The sequence below is a fragment of the Lissotriton vulgaris genome, chromosome 5, assembly GCF_964263255.1.
Source record: "Lissotriton vulgaris chromosome 5, aLisVul1.2, whole genome shotgun sequence".
Lineage (NCBI taxonomy): Eukaryota > Metazoa > Chordata > Amphibia > Caudata > Salamandridae > Lissotriton > Lissotriton vulgaris.
In genome coordinates this window covers 1771890177-1771910967 of record NC_141693.1, presented here as the reverse complement: position 1 = coordinate 1771910967, position 20791 = coordinate 1771890177, and the positions used below count along the sequence as shown (strand labels likewise).

The window sequence follows — 20791 nt, the reverse complement described above, 5'->3', positions numbered from 1 at the left end:
GCCCTTTAATTTGTGTGGGTTCCGTTATATGTCCTTCTAAATTCAAGTTATTTAATAAGTCTGTGAGCTCCTTAGAGCCCCGACTCCCCCCTTCCTCCGTGAACCAACAATTCAGGTTTCCAATTAACAGAATTTTAGTATTGTCTATGGTTAATGGGGTCAAGTAGTTAGCCAATCCAATTACAGTGGGGGGTCTATAGATCAGTATGCACACCAATGTGGATTTTGGAAAGATTAATTTTGTTGTAAGCCTATCCACTGAAGCCACTTCAAAGGAGGCGATAGAAGTGACTGAGAGATCTTTTTTAATGACTGCTGCAACTCCACCTCCTCTTTTCCCAGGAGGCCTGCATCAAATGATAATGGCTTGGTAGTGCAGCTGGTATGTCAGGTGTAGATTCCAAGGTTAACCTAGTTTCTGTGATTAATAGCAAATATGGTTTAAGTTGCAATGGGTTAACCCAGTATCCCTCAGAACCTGGGCAGTCATGAAAGTAGTATACAATTGGTTCTGTCGGGAGCGTGATATTTCTTCAAATTATTAGGGATATTCAAACACTTAATAAGGGTTTGAATATCCCTAATAATTTGAAGAAATATCACGCACCCGACAGAACCAATTGTATACTACTTTAATAGCAAATCCGGGGCTTCAGTATCTAAGAGGTTGAACATTTTTAACTGGTGCTTGACCATGGAGCCTATATTGAGATAAATGATGTTTAACTCTTTGGGTTCAGAAGTCTTGGTTCTGCTGTGTGAATAAAGAACTTTCTTTTTACCTTAAGACTAGACTTGTCATTGAGTTATTGTGTCTTTGATTTATTGTTGAGTTCTCAGCTCTTGCTTCCCTACCACATTCCCTCCATGAGAAGTGTGAGACTGATTGCCTCTTCCCTACCACATTCCCTCCATGAGAAGTGTGAGACTGATTGCCTCTTCCCTACCACATTCCCTCCATGAGAAGTGTGAGACTGATTGCCTCTTCCCTACCACATTCCCTCAATCAGAAGTGGGAGACTGATTGCCTTTGTTACCCTGAGAGTCAAGAGTGGAAAACATTGTACCCATTATTTATTTAGTTAAAATAACACTGCTACCCAATAAAAGGAGTATCAGAGATACACTGGGACAAAATACTGATGAGACTGGAAATAGAGAATCTGAAAAAGTCAGGTTTTAACCCTTTTCTGAAGGTGAATAGGAACTTGGGGGATTTTAAATTCAGGCAGAAAGAAGTTCAACAGTATTGTGGTCAGGTAGATGGAGGATCTCTTGAACCGCAGCAGAGCCATCATGTTGTCGCATAAGAGTGTGTTTCGGTTGGTAAAAGGAAAATGGATATCTCAGATAGAGAGGACAAGTCTTATTCAGAGCGTGAAACACCATACACCAAGCTTTAAATAGTACCTGTTTCTGAATTGGAGGTCAGTGCAGATTTTTTAACCCCTTCGCAGCTGATGACGAGCTGAGCTCGTCATCAGCCACAGTGGTCGTGTGCGGATGACGAGCTGAGCTCGTCATGTAACGCAGCTTTTGGAAAAAAGCCGCAAAGCGCAAAAATAACCCCCGCACGCATGTGGTTAAGAGGGAAGCCACTTATTGAGGAAGAGGAAGTTTGAGAATAGTGCATACTGAGACACTGCACAATCTGAACGTGTTTAATGAGAATGGCAGGCAATCCTCGATAGACAGTTTCCATAACCAAACCATACTGAGATGATTCAAGACTGGATAACTGTTGTTACAGATGACTCAAGGAGAGGGAAGACACATTTCCTAAGCTTTTTGAGGATGGAAAATCAGGTGGCATCTGTCTGGTTAACTTCTGTGGAGAAAGATAACTTATGAACAAAAACAATCCTGCAGTTCTTCGTCTGAGTGGAAGGTAGTGGAGTGGGGTCAATTTCAGCAGGCCACCAAACCACAGACCAGACAGAAACTTGGCCACAGAAATTAAAGCATTTAATGTCCCCATTACGTTTTGAACAGTTGAAGCACATCCACTCATAAAATCTGACATGCAAGAGCAGAAACGCTCCTGGGTTTAGGCAATGTCGTCCGAGAACCGTACCACAATTTGGGTGTCATCTGCATATGACATTGCCTCGAACCAAAAGCATCTAATCAGCGTAGACAGAGGAGAACCATGATGTAAACAGGGTAGGGTCTAGTGAGAAGCCCTGGGGAACTCCACACACTGTTAATGTTATTATGGAGCAGTATGAAGGCATCATAATAGATTGAGTGCAGTTGTTAAGGAAAGATTTCACCATGTTCAGACCTACAAATCAGATGCCAATTTCAAACAGAAGGCTAATTAAATTGGAGTGTGTGATAGTATCAAATGCTTAAGGGAGATCTAACAGGATCAAAGTGACAGAGCTTTCTTGATCTAAGAAGATGGGAAGATTGTCCTCCATATCCAGTGCCACTAACTCAGTGCTGTGTAAAGCTCTAAAGCCTGTCTGAGAGGCGTCTAGCAGAGAATGAGTTTCAACAAAACAAGAAAGTTGGATATTGATCTCCTTTTCCATGATCTTGGAATAAAGAGGTAACAAGGAAATAAGGCAATAGTTGCTCAAGACTTTGGAGTCAGAGTCTGTTTTTTTAAGAAGAGGGAGAACTTGAGCATGATTACAGCTAGCTGGAAATTCCATAAAGGAAAGAAAGAGGTTAAGTAAATCATACCGCAATGGTGTATTTAATTCTTAGACACATTTCAGAACTGGAGGTGTGCAAGGATTCAGCAGTGACACAGATTTGGTAGAAGACAATGAAGAAGAGATGAGATTGTTGAAGACGTGATAAGAGCAAAGGTGTGATGAGAAGGAGTCTTTTCATGAAAGAAGATGTATGCTGACAGAGTCCAGAGAAGGTTGAATGTCAAAGTTCAGCTGTAGAGGTCTGATGTTGTCAAGGACAACAAAAGAGTTGTTGTTACAGAGCACTTAAGAGCTCTTAACAGACATATTACATGATTCTGGTCTGGGTATAGGCTTAACAATAAAAACGATTTCTGTAGTTGAATTTTTAGCCTGTTCAGATTTAGATGGTTGTATAAGGTGCAGGACTGCCAGATAGATTCATGATTGTCTTTCAAATAATTCATATAAATTACTTTATCCTCTGATCAATAGTTATTTCTCCACACCCTCTTCAGTTTTACAATCCTTTACTACCATAAGTTGGTCAGATAAAATTTTTTAAGGAGATGTCCGGCTCCGCTTAAGGTTCTGATGGGAGCAATGGGATCTAAGGCAGAGGAAATTCAATGATCATAGTATTCTGCAACTAGTGTTATGTCAGAAACGTCTTCATAAGATGAGGGTGCTGGGAATAGACTGGACAGGGCTCTGGGAAAAGAAGCATTGGTTACTCTAGACCAGGCATCTCTGGTGCAAATGTTCTGTTAGGACACTGAAGGCCATGAGCGAGAAAAAAACTAATATGAAAAAAGGAATGGCGAAATGGTCTGCCCACAAAAGAAGAATGGGTGAAGCCATAATAAAGTTGCTATTAGTGTTATTAAAGATGGGATCAAGTATATGACCGGCCTTATAGGTAGGAGAAGAAACCATCTGAGGAAGATCTACATTTTTCAATGAGCCTATTAATAAAGATCTATTACATGCAAGTACAAAGGGGTTCCCCGGCAATCAATTTGTTTCTAAGGCATAATACTGATTCAAAACCATCTATTATTTCAAAATGGATATTGAGATCCCCTAGGTGAGTAAAATTGCAAAGACATCGTAAGATGTACTTCGGTATACCAGTGGCAATTGACTTAAACAATGACGATTGGGCCAAGTAGCCCCTCTTTGCCCTGGGGCTGACCAATCAGGGTCTGAAAGGAACCAAACATGGGCTGTATTGCGATACTGGGCAGTGGTTCGTGGGCATGGCTATGGCTGGCTGTGTTAATGCCTGAACTACTTGTGTCAGGAAGGAATGTGCCAACACTTATTTATGAATGTGGGAGTCCGTGGTGGGCAGCAGGTTACTTATGGACTGAGCTGAGGCATGGGGTTATTCACAGACTGTGCACTAGTCATACCTCCAGCTGCAATGTTTGATGTGGACCAACAAATGGTGGGCAGTAGCAAAGCAGTGAAGTTGTGAGGAGTCCATGAGATATTAAGAGTAAGGCGGAAGGAAGATGGGTGATGAGGGATGAAGACAAACCCCTCTGATGAAAGACTGGGATAGTTGTACTGAGAAGAGGGAACAAGGAAGCTATAGGGGTAGGAGGAAAAGGAGGGGGAAGAAATTATGTTTTTAAAGGAGCTGGAGGGTATATCAGTGGGTAATTTGCTGTAAAAGAAGTATTTGGCCAGAGTGAGGGTGGAAAGGTGTATCACAGGGAGACCAGTTATAGGAATATGGATGTGGGTGGAGGCGAAGGAGGTGGTAGTGAGTGGTGTAGGGCAAATGCCTGGTGTGACATGACGGTATTCCACCTAAATATTGACTCAAAACTATCGATCTGGCCATTCTATTGCGGTCAAAATATTGTGAAAACAAGAAAATTGTGGCTCAAAATACAGGGACCAAAATATAGATAAGTATATTTTTTTTGTATTTTACTATAATATCAAAGTTTAATACATCATTTATTTTAGCATTGGTTTCTATTATGATGATTTATTGTAATATATTTTTATTTTATTGCAAAGGTGATTGTAAAATGGATTTCTCTATTCTTTTAAGATATGCTAAAGTAATTCAACTTGTTGGGTTTGCACAGGATTGGGTGTGTAATACTTAAAAAAAAATATATTTATTATTGTTAAAGGATTAATATGTTATTTATTTAATCATTTATATTGTTCAAATTTAAAAGCTCAATTTAATAATATTGCATTGCAATTTAGTTTTGGCTTGTGTCCATTATTATGGGGATGGGTGGGTAATCTTTTTGATTATACATTAATATTAGTTAATGAATTATTATGTTAAATATTTTTAAATTGTTATTTATTTGTCTAAATGTTTGCTTTTTTATGACTACTTTTTAAGTTTTAATTTTGAGATGCATTGTTCACTGATTTGGTTATATATTAATTGATTAATGTATTCATTAAGCATATTGCTAAATTGGAAACTGATTATAAATTAATTAATTTTAAAATGTACAAATATATGTATGTATATTCTTTTACATCAATTTGTTTTAAGTTGTGATTAAGAATATTACTTATATTGTACTATTGTCTTTAACCTCTAGCTAAAAGAGAACTGTTGGATTATTAGGAAAGATTCTATGGCACTGGTAAAGGAAGGGGGGTGAGCAAAGTGTGTAGAGGGTGAGTAAAAGAGAGAAAGTACAAGAGGTAGAATGAAATAATTATCTGGATAAAGGTTGGGCAGATAAGAGAATATAGGCACAAATTATCACAAAAAATAAAGAAGTAGGGAGGAAACTAAAGGGCTGAGGAAAAAGGAAAAGGTATGTGGAGGAAACCGAATGGAACAAAGTGCAAGATGGAAGCGGGAGAAGACTAGTCTGGGTCTTAGGACGGTCAATTGAAGAAATTGCCAAACACTGGAATTACAAGATAAATTGGGGGCTTTTTTAATGGTGTCAACAAAAGAGTAGATATATGTTATGTTATGTTAAGTTATGTATAAAAACTTGTAAAGCGCGCTTTCACCATAAGCATCAGGAGAACAAAACGGTTTGAGAAACAAAGGGTGAAGACAGCCAAAAGGAAAGGCTAATCATAGGCCTTGCGAAACAAGAGGGTTTTCAAAGAAGATCTAAACTGAGTATAGGAAGATGTGAGCCTGAACTCAGGAGGAAGTGCATTCCAAAATGTAGGTGCAAGGAAGGAAAATCGTAGCCCCCCATGTTTCTTGCGTTTGAAGGAAGGGATAGTGAGCAAGGCCAGGCGGGAAGACCTGAGGTTGCGGGAGGGGACATAGCTGCACAAGAGAGAAAAAATAAAGGCAGGGCCGAGGCCAGCCAGCGCCTTGAAGAGGATGCAGCCCATTTTGAAATAACAGCGCTCGGCCACTGGAAGCCAGTGTAAGGATTTTAGCTAGAAAGATACTAACATGTTAAAATTATCACGCAGTGTGAAGTGCAAGGAACAGGGACAAAAGAATAAGAACAGGAGTTGGCAATGAGCCTACAGTTCTTTTTACAACATAGAAATAGACCTTGGCATTTCTAATATATGCAAGTGTTTATTGGGAATGCAACTAGGAACTGTGGACCACACACTTCAAGTACATTGATGCCATTTTGTTAATTTTGGCAGTCTTGCAGGGTTAGATATGGTGAAGAGTCAACGGCAAACATGGAGGAGGATACAGGTGTAAAACGGGAATAGTAGGTCATGGATTCATGGATGACATGGATGGTGCTGATCAGACCTATCACTTATAAAATGCCAATCAGTTACCTGTTGATTACTTGTTCTTTTTTTGATGGTCCAACCCCTCTGGGGTGAGACAGTATGGGAGGGACAATTAAAGGCAAGGGAGGTTTTTGGTCCTTCAATAGATGACTTTGTAAATTGATACGGGCAAATAGTTGAACCAACTACCCAGTCATACAATGCTCTGGATAAGTTGGAGAAAGTAATGAGGGTCATTTAGCTAGAAGGAAGAAATACCTAGATATTTTGGGAAGCGGTGCATATATGAATTAATTAAGAGATATGGAGGCCCTGATTTTCATTTTATCCACATAGATCCACAGCAAGTGTGTCTGCAATGGGGTTGAGGGTGGGTTTAGATGGGATTACTTGGGGTGGGTGGAGAGTGTGAAATAGGCTAAAGTAATGGCACAGGTGGTTAGGAGCAAATTAAAGTCAGAAATATTGGAATTAAAGGTTGGAGGTCCTTTTGATTATTAAATATTTGATAAACATATTATATCGCCATTCAGCATAGTACTGAAGAAGTGTCGGCTCATCCATCTCATGGCTTTTGTGGGAGGATCACTCTGTGATTGATTTCATCCAGACTAGGCCATCTCACTGTAATATGCTACTGTCGGTGATGTAATTAGATGTGTGAGACCTTGTGGGCAGGGGGCAGTGATGTTTTACTATTAGAACAACAGTTTGGAAAAGTCAGAAGACTATGGATACAGGGGATCTTTTTAGGTGTGGAAATAAATTATGAGGAGATGGAAGTGAAACTGCCTTAGTATACAGACCTTACACCTCAGGAAAAAGCTAAAAACCTTCCTGTTCAACTAGCCTGTCCGTCTCATCTCTGCTTTGGTTCCCTCTGATGATTTGGCTCGCGCCGGGACACTCTATTCAGTAGCCGTGCGGGCTATAAATCCCTAAATAATAATAATAAAGAGGCTGTGGCAAAGACAAACAAGACCTGAGGAAAATGCAATTGCATTTGGGACACTTAAACCTTCTGCGTTGAGTGGTGCGAACAGGCCAGACATTCTGTAAATGGTTAGGATATGCAGTGGGGAGGCGCAAGGCAGAGGGTAAGACAGATTTGCCAGATTTGTTGTGAAAAAGAGTGTCCACATGGTCTTTGGGAAACGAGATGGGTGGGACAAATGCTTTCTGGTGGTGGGAGGCAGATGCCTTTAGTCTATTCGAGTAGGGTAAATGGTGCTCTCAACACTGTCTAGCACAGCAGTTGAGGTAGTGCAGAAGCACTGAGTTTTTCAATTTTTCCTTCTGGTGGTGGTGGAGGTGTTGAGGTGACAAGCATTTTTAAATTTGGTTTGTTTTAATGTTGGCAATGAGGCTTTGCCAGCAACAGAATTACTCGAATGTTGAGGCTTCCCAGACATGTTAGTGATTCTAATAGAGAAAAATAATCAGTTGCATATGATGGCTTTGGTGCTTTTGAAAGAAATGAAGACAGAATTTAAGGGCACTTAAGGGGTTTTGGGAAGACGTGTTGTTTTGACCTAACTACTTAACAGGAAAGTATGGAGTGAAGAGATAAAAGCATCAGTGATTGGCAGGGCACAGAGAAAAGCGTACATAGAAATGACAACGTTCAACCCCAGAAGAGGTTTTCAAAGAAAGAAAGAAAATCAATTTGAGGTATATGGTTTGACAATGGAAGGCATGTTTTGTCCTTGGAGATAGCATGTTATCTCATGGAGCTGTGGGATTTGGTGGCATGGTTAGGAGAGAGGAATGGTACTAGCAGGTGAAATGCCTTGCACTATCGAGTACTGGGAGCTGTAACCTAGTGTGAGCCAGGTAAACTGATTGAGGGAGGGTTTTTCCTGGATGCATGTTGGAGACATTTTGGAGGGGTCAAATGAGGACTACCTTCATTGCTGACCAGACGAGCTAGTATGAGGTGGAAGACATTTGGGTGCAGTTGAGCTGCGCGGCTCTGGAAAGAGATGTGAGGAAAGCTGGAAAGGGATTGGGGGAAATTAAATTGGGGCACTTAAAGAATAAAGGGACAGTGACAAAGGAGGCACAGAAGCCTAAGGATGTTATAGATTACGAATGGGATGGCGAAGGGTGAGTTGGCTGTTAGGTATTCATGCTATATGTGCAATATGGATGTGTTTAGCCTGGAAGGCGCTGTAAGAAATTGCTTTTGCTAGTGCACGCATGTCTTGTTTAAATAGCCTTTCAACTCCACTGAGGCATCTGTTACAATTTGTGCCATCTCTTGGTGATGGTGGTTTGTGTTTCTTCATCCCACACCAATAATATAACTCACTGTTAACACTGTTGAAGTCATTGGTTCCTCCGCCTCCTTTGCCTGGCCCAGGAAACTTAAGAGGAAACCTCTATTCACTTACAAGTCTTCTATACACTAGTCCTAGATGCATAAGGAGCTATCAAGAGTTGTATCAGTAAAACAACTCACCCAACTTAGTTAGGCACCTCAACCTTTTAATATGGCACTTAGGGGAGTTCTTACCTCATCAGGTGATGGAATCATGTTAGGCAGTGTGAGGGTCTAACCCTTCTGTTGCCATAGCAATAGCCAGGCTTACCTCGGATTCCTGGACTGGAGACTGCATCTTGGTACCTGTCTGTGAGCAGGATTCATGTCACCATTCACCATGAAGTGAGGTCACACCTGGTCCCTTTCAACACTCCTTGGTTGGTAGCACTATGGTGGTGATTTGCCGTATGTGGCACACTTATTGGCTTGAGTCTCTCTATCTGAGTACCCCAGGGCTCTTTCCTAATTCTGTTAAATCCAATCCTTAGAGAAGTTGGCCTTACTATGTTCTAATGCCTCATTCCATCAGGTCCTAGAATGTTCTTCCCTATAACGTCCTTTACATAATGATTTTTCCTGCCCAGTACTAGTTCATGACAGGTGCATGCCTAATATGTAAGACTTCTGATGTGCAGCTCTATGTTTTTAACTTCTTTTTCTCACCCTCTCACCATTTTACTTATTATTCCATTAAAACATTCTTTGTCATGTTTTTTCTCTCCACCTTTACAGTGTCTGAGGCCCTGATGAGAATCCCTGACGAATAAAAGGGGATTTGAAACGCGTAGGCCATTTTCCTACTGGTCTGTTTGAGTATCTAGGAGTCATTATCACTCTCAGGCTCCCTACCATCTTATGTACATTACCTTTCATTGTACTAATCTTTAATGAATGGCGCAAAATTCATAAAGAGATAGGAATGTAATTTCTCTAATTTGTACTAAATGATTGTATAATTTGTGCAGATCCAGTGCATTCTTCCTTTTTACTGTAGTGGTAGTATGTGGTATGTTTGATTGAGATATGTATGTGGTGAATGCTTTGCTGACTGTGATATGATTGAGGTTTTGGAATGTATGAAGTTTCTATTGAATGTGGTTTGATGTGTCCTCATTTGTCCTAATTTCTCTAATGCTTCTCTTTTTATTAACAGATAAACTTTGTAATAACTGTTGAATTTCTAAAAATAAAATTGCGACTAAAGAGCAATGCCCTATTTTGAATTAGTTTTCTTGGTGTGGATGATGAGTTTTACCATTGAATAAATGCTATCAGTATTGGCATTTCTTTTGTTATTTGCTTTACTAACCCCAGCATCCACCCAATGCCTCTGCAAAAGTAGGAGACCCAGGAGTCCCAGGGAGTCTCCTGATTGTTAATTTGATTCGTTCAAGTGCTGCCTCGCAGGGTGCTCGATAGATGAGTCCTTTCCAATGGACCATGAAGACCCATCCCAAGCTGCAAGAACCCTCATACAGGAATTTCTCGACTTCTTGAGGAAGGGGAGTAAAGGTGGAGGGACAAAACAGAGCATATAATTTTCCTGTAACATTCTCTCCTGATCCCTGCACTGTGACTTCTCAGCAAGCACTGACCCAATCAAAGACCAGCAAATACAGCCAGTCACAACAGACCTAACCCATGAACATCACCCGTTGCACTCCTGAGTGCCTTGCAGGGAAAGTGCACTGTGACATTCGTGAACAACATGAGACCAGGTTTTTGTCACATTCTCCGCTCTGGGGAAGAGGTCCTTTCACAAACACCCTGCACCGCCTTCCCTATGGTAGATTCAGAAAAAAAGGGTATAAGAAATGTGTCAGTCTCAGTAGCACAGGAGGCAGGCATAGGACTAGCTGGGAAGACAATACAAGTCACAAATGCTTCCACTAAAGACAATAAATGACTCCCTCTTGTCCTTATGTCTGATTTGATTACACAACATTTTTTGCCGCTAAGCCTGTGCTCCTGTCCTGGGAATCTTCAGTCAGCTCTCTCCTCCTCCTTCTACAACCTTCTGCTAGTTTTCTCTGGCTATACTCTTTAACTTCTCCCTTTAGATCTATTATATTTGATTTATTTATAAGGAATTGCAAAGCATGAGCTAATGAAATCTGTGCCTAAGCAAGGAATGTAAGGAGTCGGACACATCAGCGGCAAACCACAAAATACATTTTGAGAAAAAACAAAGGATGTGTATTGCAAGAGGGTGACTTAGACGGACTGATGATGAAATATGTTCACAACAATTTTTACCTCTCAACTAATCACATCACGCCTATTACAACAAACTAGATTCATGTCAATGTGACTCTTGGCCAGTCAGAACTAACTTTCACGATGAGACTTGAGTAATTAGGAATGAAGGGATAACACTTTTTATGTTTCAGATGCCGAGCCTTTAAATAAGAGAGAGAATGATTTTCATGTTTTTATTAGGAAAAATATCATGCCTTGATAAGTTAATTCAAATGCTGTAAATACAGCACCTTCTGTACAATATCCATTGCGGCTTTACAGATTCACAATGTTCGCAGTCCACATCCTTTATAAGGCAAAATAAATATTTGAAAAAATACAGACTAGAATGAACCAAATCCATAATCCTTGGATTATCCTTGAATCCCTCAAGTCACCAAACAGTTGCAGAGCTCCACCAGTGGAGTATTTGTAGTATCTCTGACTTGAACAACGTCCCACTCAGCCCAGCAGGTGCCCATGTAAGGGCATGTTTGGACCACCCCACCTCATCAACAACCGCTGGAGCTAGGATTTAACTCGTGGTTTAGACCTGGTTGACAGATTTGTTCGTTTGCTCATTGGACAAACCTTTATTCCCAATCGTTCCTTCCAATCAGATGTCATTCTGGGATTCTGCACTCAGCTCAATATGATAAACGCGCCTCCATGAAGCAGGAAGTGGGGGCCATGCTTTATTGGGTAGCACTTCCTCATAAGCTCAATGTTATAATGTTTCTATCTCTCCTCACTAGGGGCTGCTGGATTTTCACCATCTCATAAGTCTGTATATTGTATGAATGGTGTCAGCGTTATGGAGAAGATTAAATTGTTTATAATGCATGTCCTCAGGCTGAATTCTTCAATCTTGCCAAACCTTGTGTCTGTATCTTTGGCACTTTTTCAGACTTCAGCTGCTTTTGAAATTTCATCCTCATGTTGTGAAATGTAGAGAGTCTGTGCTCCCAGCTCTTTCTGGCACTGACTGAGAAAGGCCCCAGTGCTGGACAGCACGCAACACCATACATTCTCTACAACCTGCAGCACACACTGCAATCAGGCACAAAGGAGAGGATTTCTTCCCTGTACCGGTGAGTCCGCGAGTGTTGGACCTCAGCTGGAGTGATACGCATTGTCTTACACAGTAGACATTTCAGACGTCCTCCTATAAAGCTTTCTTGTCCTGGTGGCTCAGAGCCTGTGACACACAGTAAGGGATGATCCCAACGACAACCAGAGGCACAGTTGCACTCTTACAGAAAGACAACACGTAGAACAGCAACTCCATCTTGGTCGGTGGTTTGAAGGAGTCGAAGAGGTGGAGGACGATGAGGGAGGAGATGATGCAGTACAGACGGAAAGTGATCTGTGCCCCTTGCTTCCCTTGGCAGCTCTCCTGGTACATACGTGAGTTGAGAGCCAGCCCCAGGCCGCAGAAGATCCCGAGGTTCCTGAGCAGGCCAGCGAAGGGGGTGGTGTCGATGTGGATCCACTCGGGCTTGGAACACCAGCGTTTGGCTTTCTCCAGTGTCCAGAGAAGGTCTACTCCCAGGGCTTTTAGAATGAGGTAGAATCCCAGGGCGAAGACGAAGAGGAAGAGGGTGGTGGAGAGGTATTTCTTCAAGCTTGTCTTGTAGATGGAAGGGATGTGGTGGAAAGCTTCAGCAACAGCCATCCCTGAAAACGCAAAAGAAAAGAACAAATGGTATGAATATTTTTAACGATAATTATGTAAAATGCCAAGTCTCAGAGAAGGACACTTGCTCAACATAACCAAAAGCAAAAATAAGATTATCACATAGACCTGACCAGAATGAATCCCAAGGATCATACAAATCAGACTTCATAAGACTATTGAGTAACACAATAAGTTGCACCAAAGAGTTTGCACTAGAATATCATGGATCACTTCTGCTTGGTGCCTGGCCACAACTGTCCCATCTTGCAAACACTTATCAGCCTGATTATTATTATGATCTCTAAAGGCATTTCAGAATAGTGTTTGCTATTCCAAGCGAAACTATTCACACCGCTGCTTGCTCCTGCTTACGCTGATTAGTGGTACCCCAGTACAAAGGTAAGGCAGAAGAGGAACCTTCATAATACTAACCTGAAATGACTCCGGTGATCACTTGGTGAGGAAAGTGAGCCGCGAGGAATATCCTGGACAAGCAAACACAGATCTGAACCACCCAGAATCCTGTCCAGACCGCACTGCGGAGACACCTGGAACACAAGAAGGGCAAAACATTAAGTTAAAGGGAACTAGGCAATATAGTAATCAGAATTTTACAAACAGAATATAAACTAGCACATGGGTAGTTGGGGTAAGGAAGGTTCAAACTTGTATTAAGGATTGCAAAGGCAGCAGGAGAAGCTCCTCACGTCCATGTATGCCAGCAGCTGTTGAGAACCTCATTACAGGTGTATTTGGGATACCAACAGGGAATATGCCCAAGAAAAACACATACCACAGGGTAGGACAATCCCTGTAGCAACATTCCTTGTGATTCTGTGTTTTTATCCTCACAGTGAGCAATCTCTGCAGGAATCCAGGCTTTACTCTAAAGTCCTGTACACACAAGCATTTGAAATGTTTACATTTCAGAAAATGACTTATCTTTGCCTAAGCACAAGCAACTTGATTGCCAGTACTTTAGGAGGAGGTAATAAAGAACAAACACTGGCAAAGCCAGTAGCTCAAGTGCTGGTTGCTTTCCTTTGACTTAGTAATTGCTTGTTTTGTATTTTTTTGGGGGGGGGGGGTTTAAAACATACACCGTGTTATTGTCTCCCTGACATTGAAAGGAACTACTATTGGTGCGTTACTACTTATTGTAAAATGGAAGAATGTGGTCTCTCATAGCCGTTGCCTGAAGTGTGCTTAACTACCGTCCCATGCTTTATGCTGTAGTGGGAGGAGGAAAAATGGAATGGAAGAGGATTTATAAAGCGCGTGGTTACATGAATAACATCAAAGGGTCTTTGCTAACATCAGACCGCATGGCTCGCTCAGTCCGCCAAATGATGGTCTCCCTTTCTCTCTGCCTCTCTGTTCAAGAGGTTGTCCACTCTTGTTGTCATCTACTGGTCTACAAGACAATGTCTCCACTTGTAATGGGCAGGACACCTCTGAAAACAGTAGGTCTTCTCTTGTTCAATCAAGAGAACAGATAATCCACCGACCAATAAGCGAAATAAGAGATATTCTGCCTTCACAGGATGGGAAAAACGCATGTAATGAGAAAAAAAAATCAATGATTGACTTATGTTACTCGTGGTGATGAATGGCTCTAGATTATAATGGCGCCACAGCGAGTGATTGGGGCCTGAATTTGAGAAAGCATAAACAGAATTTTAGTCCCAAAATTATTTGCTCTGTAGAAGGTATTTAGACTAAATGTAAAGACAAGACTTTGACATAGTCAGTGTGATGTGGACTAAATGTAAAGACAAGTCAGTGTGGTATCTCTTTAGCTGCTCTTTGTCACCCTAATGAACTCTGCAGTCACAAATTACCCCCTTCAGATGCTCCAAATGCCACCTAGCTAGCTCTTCATCACTCACCAGTTCTTGAACGTTGGTGGGTTCTTCTTCAGCATGATGGACAGAAGCGAGGTCACCATCACGTAGTAAACTCCAGCGGCTCCCATGGCGTGGCCAGAGGGACTTCCTGTGGAAATGAAACAGGAGGTGCTATAAATACCAGGTCCATTGGGTGGTGATGTGATCATTGTGAACCAGGATCATCACAGGACCACTAAACTCTGACATATGTCACACAGGAGCTACACTGAAGTTCCTTCATTAATTTACGGGAAACGATGAGAGGCTGGAACCCCACCATCAGCTGGTCAAGCTTAAAGCCAGATCTCTCTGGGCTGCTGATCCTGCTTTGAGTATGCATACTTCTTTTCCTTTGCTACCTGTACTAGGTGCTCCAGTGTCTATCTTGATTTATTAATGGGACTGGGCTTACCCAGACAAGGATTAGTCAAATCTAGTGCAAATTCTGACAGAAATATGCGCATTGTGCTTAAATTGGGCCTCCAGTGCTTTTTTTGTAAGGGTGCCCACAAGGGCGCGCAAACTCTTCAGGGGCACAATTAATCGGGTCACAATGGTAAAATTTCATTTTTTCGCCTTTAATTTCTGACTGACATAATAATAACACAGTGAAACACAGCTCCCACTCATCCTAGAGAATTTGAGTATTTATTAGGGGTATTCACGTTTCTAATCCAATCGTTACACAGACCAACTCATGTTGAAAGTAAAGACATCAGCAGCTTAGGTGGGTGCATTTTAGGGTTTTGTAGAGCCATGATAGGTGGGAGACAGCAAAAAAAACATCTAATTGGCCACCAGATAATTTTTACACATAACCCACATTTATATGGAAATGCATGGCTTTTATGGATCGAAGGTACCAGGCATGGGTTGTGTCCGAACAGTTGATTGTCAGCCCTATTGACACTTAAGAGAGAGCAGGTAAGCTTTGCGGGCACTCTAGAACTCAGGAAGGTGAAGACTACACACTCATTACCAGAGAATGCATGCCAGAGGAAGGCCCAGTCTGGACTGATGGATATAAATCAGAAAAAAAGACAAGATGGAGGAGCGGTGGTAAGGTGTTAAGCGAGTTACTGAGGGACAGTCTTGTGGATAACCGAAGTAAGGAGTTTTCATAGGCAGTCAACCAGCCAGTTAGGAAGTGGTGGATTTATGTGTCTACCCAGTTTTAGGACAGTAGAGTTGATTGTTAGGAGACTTTGAGTACTGTGAGAAGCTGGCTAGCAGGAATTTATAGTAGTCATGCATAGTCATGACCACAACGTTAATGAGTGACTTAGCGGTCTGGAAGGGGCTGGAGGAGTAGATATTTCTGAGATTCAATCACAGGGATATTGGTGCGCAAGAGGTGTTTAAGGATTATGTTGCACTTTGGAGTTGGACAGTGTATTTTTGGAAATAGAGAATCCCTAGGCTACGTCACTATCATCATTCCCCTGTTTGGCCGAACTTATTTATTGGATCCCACACTTCAGGCAGCGTTTCGGGTAACAAATACGTAATCTTTGACTCAAGTGAATAAGCAATCGTGCAAGTATTTCAGGACGTTTAGTTGACTTCTGATGAGAAGACATTTAACAAAGTAGTTGCAACATGTGCATTCAATTATAATGGATGATAACTAAATAATACATGTGAAAACAGCTAGCTGTGTGAAAAAAAATAAAAATTTATAAGCAAGTGGGGGTCTCTTGTTACATAACGTAGTCTAGTCCAGCCCTAACAATTTTTCAAATTCATATTTTCCAAAAGCCTGGATTCTTGTCTCTGTAGATCAGTGGTTATCTAAAAGATTAGAGACTACATACAAATCATTTTTTTTTTCATAAGAACTCAGGTGCTTACCTGGACCAGTCTCGCAGGTGACCGGGTACTGCTCGATGACTGGCGCTGACGTGTTGTTGTAATAATCGGTGTCGTGGACCCACCAGTACGGTCTCTGCCCAAACAGGATCCTGCAAATTTAAATTGAGCGATTAATGGGAGACATACACTAAAGTAAATCAACAAGAGTTTCAGCTGTCATGCACACAGGTATTAGCTGATAAGATAACTAAGTCGGTTGAGATTCTTTTACAGTGATTTTTTTTCTTGCTGCACCTTAGAGCACCCACTGACTTCCAGAAGCTCCCATTAAACAGAAGCTGTTTGCAGGAGACGGACAGTGATACAGTGAGACAGTAATAGCTCTGTCCTACAGCGGCCATGACACATGGGAACCCTGGTCCAAGCAAGCAGAGATTTCTATCTTGCATATGAGCAGGGCTGTGTGTAAAAGGCTGAGATTTCAGCACTGAAAGGAAAGAACCTTTTCACAGAAGTCAGCCAGGCTATGTCAGGTCCACCAATAAAGACCCAAAGGGAAGAAGCGCTGAGCCGCCAATCCTGCTGTCATAATGCACTGGAGAGAGGCTTGATTTATTCACAGGGACACTCCTCATGTCCTATTTACAGAAACAATGAGGTGAACCAGATGTAAGTCGACGTTCTGATGAAGCTGTGAGGTCAATTAAACCTTTACAGTGACTTGTGCCACTGGGCTGATTCAAGGGATTCTGGACCCATATAAACTGGCCATTTTGCAGCCTACTCTACTCCATAAAGCGATGGGCTCCATCTACACTTTGAAAACTACTTTGTAGTAGTGTAGTAATTCGAGATGCTAAAAATACCCACCACAAATTACATTTGTGCGGGATGGATGAAAATTATCTGTTTTCATCGATGATCTGTACACATGGTCAAGAGACACTTTGGGCTATTTTCATATTTTTTCAATTTTTCACTCTCAATGACCAACAGCTTGAGGCTTGTTGCGAGACCATAAAATGCAAGTCAGCTCCAACCTGGATGCAATGAAAAAACCTTCACAATAATATGTTGTTTGCAGTACCCCTAAGATTTAAATAAAGCAGTGAACAAGGTACTGCTTTTTCTGTATCATTTCTTCCCTGTGAACCTAGGTGTATGTTGCATTGTCTTGATCAACTTTTATTAAAGACATAGAGATGACTAAAGTCCCTTGCATTTTGAAAAAATAACAATATGATATTGCAAAAGTGGTCTATTTTCTGTTTTACTCCTAAGGACTTTCGGGTATCGATTTATTTGATTTACATTTTTCAAAAATGTAGAAAGTGATAACCTGTTTTTTGATGGAGCACGCAAGCTTTTCTTGCAAAATTCTAAACCAAGGGCTGAATTTGGACTCCAGTACAGATCTTTAAATGCTTCAGAATAGAAATATTCTAATATCCTTATGGGACAATTGCTTCTTAGAAGACGGATTTATAGAAACATTTCTACTTAAAAGCCAGCATTTAACATCCAATCAGATGGCAATCTCTTAAAGAATGATGAGCCCTTCACCTACTTTCAAAGTCTGGTCAGTTTAACAGTTATTTGTTGCTTTATCCTGTAATAAGATCATTAGATTACTTGCAGTTGCCAATGTTTCACATCCATTTACATTACACAAACACAGCTGTACAATATTCAACAATGCACATGGAGCCACTAAAAACTCTAAAGCCCCAATAATGTCATTTTTAAACAGCTGAAAAAGTCTAGTGAAAACTTATAATACCTCTGGAGCCTCAGGTAATTCTCTATCATGCAAGGAAATACCTACAAATATGTTTTATATTTTAACCCATTGCTGTTTTTCATTTAAGTATCTTGTGGTGCATTATTAGTTGTGGGAAATTCGGGTGCGATAAAAGGTGTGTTTTGCACCTTAACGTCCCTTTTCAGATCGGCAGCAAAAAAAGTAGAGCGCCCTCTTCTGGCAGCTGACTGCTGATGTTACTCAGCTGGTCTTATCATTAGAGCGGTGTGGGTGGAGGCGGCAGTGGTCTGTGTATCTGTTGCTTTCTGTTTTTGTCTGTTGTAAATACCTGCCCCGTTATAAGGAGAAAAGCAGACCAGTACACCTCCTATCTGGTGGGCAGGTAACACCCCTACAATCCCACTACAGTGCAAACAAAATTGACAAGAAATTCTCCTTTTTTCAATATGTTTACTCTCTGTGGTGACATACAACTATGAAAGCCTTACCTCACGACCTTGACACCTGGCGCCAAATGTCTATAATACACCCAATACCAACACACTCAAGAACAGACCAGAAAGAAAATAGATCTGGTTAGAAGACTCCCTTAGTGCAATGGCCCAGGGCTTGATTTCAAAGCACTGGTAGCACAAAGCACACAACAGCTAGCCATATGCATGTTGGTGTGGTGTTCAGTATAGATACACTTATTGAATGCAGGTGATACAAAGCAAAAACTCTTTGCCCAAGACCATAGGCTTCTCAGTAGGGCTCAGAAACCCTGAGGACCCTTGCTAAACAAATCTACACTACAGTTCGACATGTTTCTACAAAGAGTGTTAAACTTTAAATAAGCCATATTCAGGATTCCTCACCATCATCCTGACTACAGGAAGTGAGTACCTCACTCCGGTCAATTATCCTTCAGTGACAATGTATTCTGGTACCTCTAGCTCCCTGAAGTCCGACTGTGATACTTTCTTGCGTTGAATTAGAAATGCATGGACATGGGGGCTGATGCAAGCTTCTCCCATTGTAGGTTAGTTTTATTCTTGAAACCTTGCCTTGGTTGAAGAAAAGTGAAAATGTCTCTTCTCTGGAAGTAAGGGCTGAGCTCAAGACCCAAATCTCGCAATAACATGGAATCTAGGATAATCTTTTGCTTTCACAATCACAATGCACAATCTTTGAGCCATGACTACTGTAAGCCAAAAATAATGATACAAGAAATCACAAATGAACTCACAAAACACTCATAGATCTGGACTTAAGGATTGGTCATGGCTGCCCGCGACTGGGCATACATGTTTTTCGCAGAGCTTATGTTTCTAAATTCTTAGCATGAAGCCGAGTCCTGAGACTGTGGTTGAATTTTATCCACAAAGCATATTATTCTCAAAATGTTCATCTTTTAGGTTGGTATTGATTCTACCAATTTTCCCCGTCGCCGGTGCTCTGTTAACGTATTTCAGGTAGATGTCGGGTCAGAATCGGTAGCAGGTAGACTGCCTTTTGTTCATGGTGACGTGGTATGAAACAACGGAAAATGACACAAAATGGAAGGCCACCATAATGTTAATTTAAAGATATCATGATGCTTGAATATTATGGTCAAAATGACAAGGACCAAAAAATCAACAAGACATGCATATGTAGTAGTTTTAGGTTTACTTTACTTAACTCCACATCTGTGTACCATGAAGATATATGCATCAAGGTACGTAGATGTGGAGTTAAGAATAATACATCTATAGCTATTTGGTATATTTTTATCTTCTTTATTTTGGCCACGATATTTTAGTAGTATGATGTTTCTGTAGTTGATATTTCAAAATATAAAACCACAAATATTCTCTGTATATGAATGAGATATCTATAAGCTCCATAATATAATACATTTTGAACCCTTTATGAATTAAATATTTTCAGTGGGTTCTGTCCCTAATTAGAGTTGGGAAGGGCCAACCACACCTAGAAATGAAGGAAACCAGTAACCACTCATCTGGGGGTGCCAGGCAATCCTGCAATGAGGCAGGAAGGGGGGGATGTCAAACCGTCTATGAAGCCAACATCTTCTACCAGCCCTGAACTGGGATGAGTTAAGAGCTCCATGATCCCGCGGACAGAGTACTCACCATTTGAAGACGAGGTTGAGCCAGTCGCCGATGACGGCCACCCAGATGAGCTTGATGCCCACCGCCTCGCACAGGTGGAACCAGATGGGGAAGAAGACGAAGAAGGTGTTGCGCAGGTCGGCGGCGAAGGAGACGAACATGAACCAGTCCTGGGAGCTCTTGTAGTTCACCTGGAGGTACTGCACCATCTGGGCGCCGGAGTCGTGGAGGAGGTCCATGCTGGTCTCCATGTTAGCGCTATAGATAGACCTTTCGGGCTGGTGGGGGCTCTGTCGATATCTCTCTGTCGCCTCCGCTGACCCTGCAATGCTCCTGCTCTGCTCTGCTGCTCCCTTTATACCATCCAGACCTCTTGTTTGCCGTTCAGTGATGTCACGGCCAATGATCTTTGGACCCAAAAACACTTTCAACAGAATGAAGAAAACAGCCAAAGGCTGGAACATCGACGTAGGTGGCGCACACGTACGAAGACGACCTTGTGTGAAAAAAACACCCTGCTCGCCACTCTCTGCACCAGTGGCGCAGTAACCCCTTGTCTCTCGGGTTTCACGTGAAGGGCATTTTTATTGATTGTGAAATAACCTGTAAAAGCACCTGCCATAAACAG

The 20791-nt window shown here is 41.5% G+C and overlaps 1 protein-coding gene across 1 annotated transcript; it reads right to left on the bottom strand.

Moving 5' to 3' along the window:
- Nucleotides 1-11106: 11106 nt before the first annotated feature.
- On the bottom strand, nt 11107-20503 carry LOC147717129 (glucose-6-phosphatase catalytic subunit 1-like). Its single transcript, XM_086924068.1, has 5 exons — nt 20185-20503; nt 16345-16454; nt 14494-14599; nt 13037-13152; nt 11107-12603 (listed from the first exon to the last, which is right to left on the bottom strand). Exons 1-5 carry the CDS (start codon nt 20412-20414, stop codon nt 12092-12094), a joined length of 1074 nt encoding a protein of 357 aa, XP_086780194.1. The 5' UTR covers nt 20415-20503; the 3' UTR covers nt 11107-12091.
- Nucleotides 20504-20791: the final 288 nt, after the last annotated feature.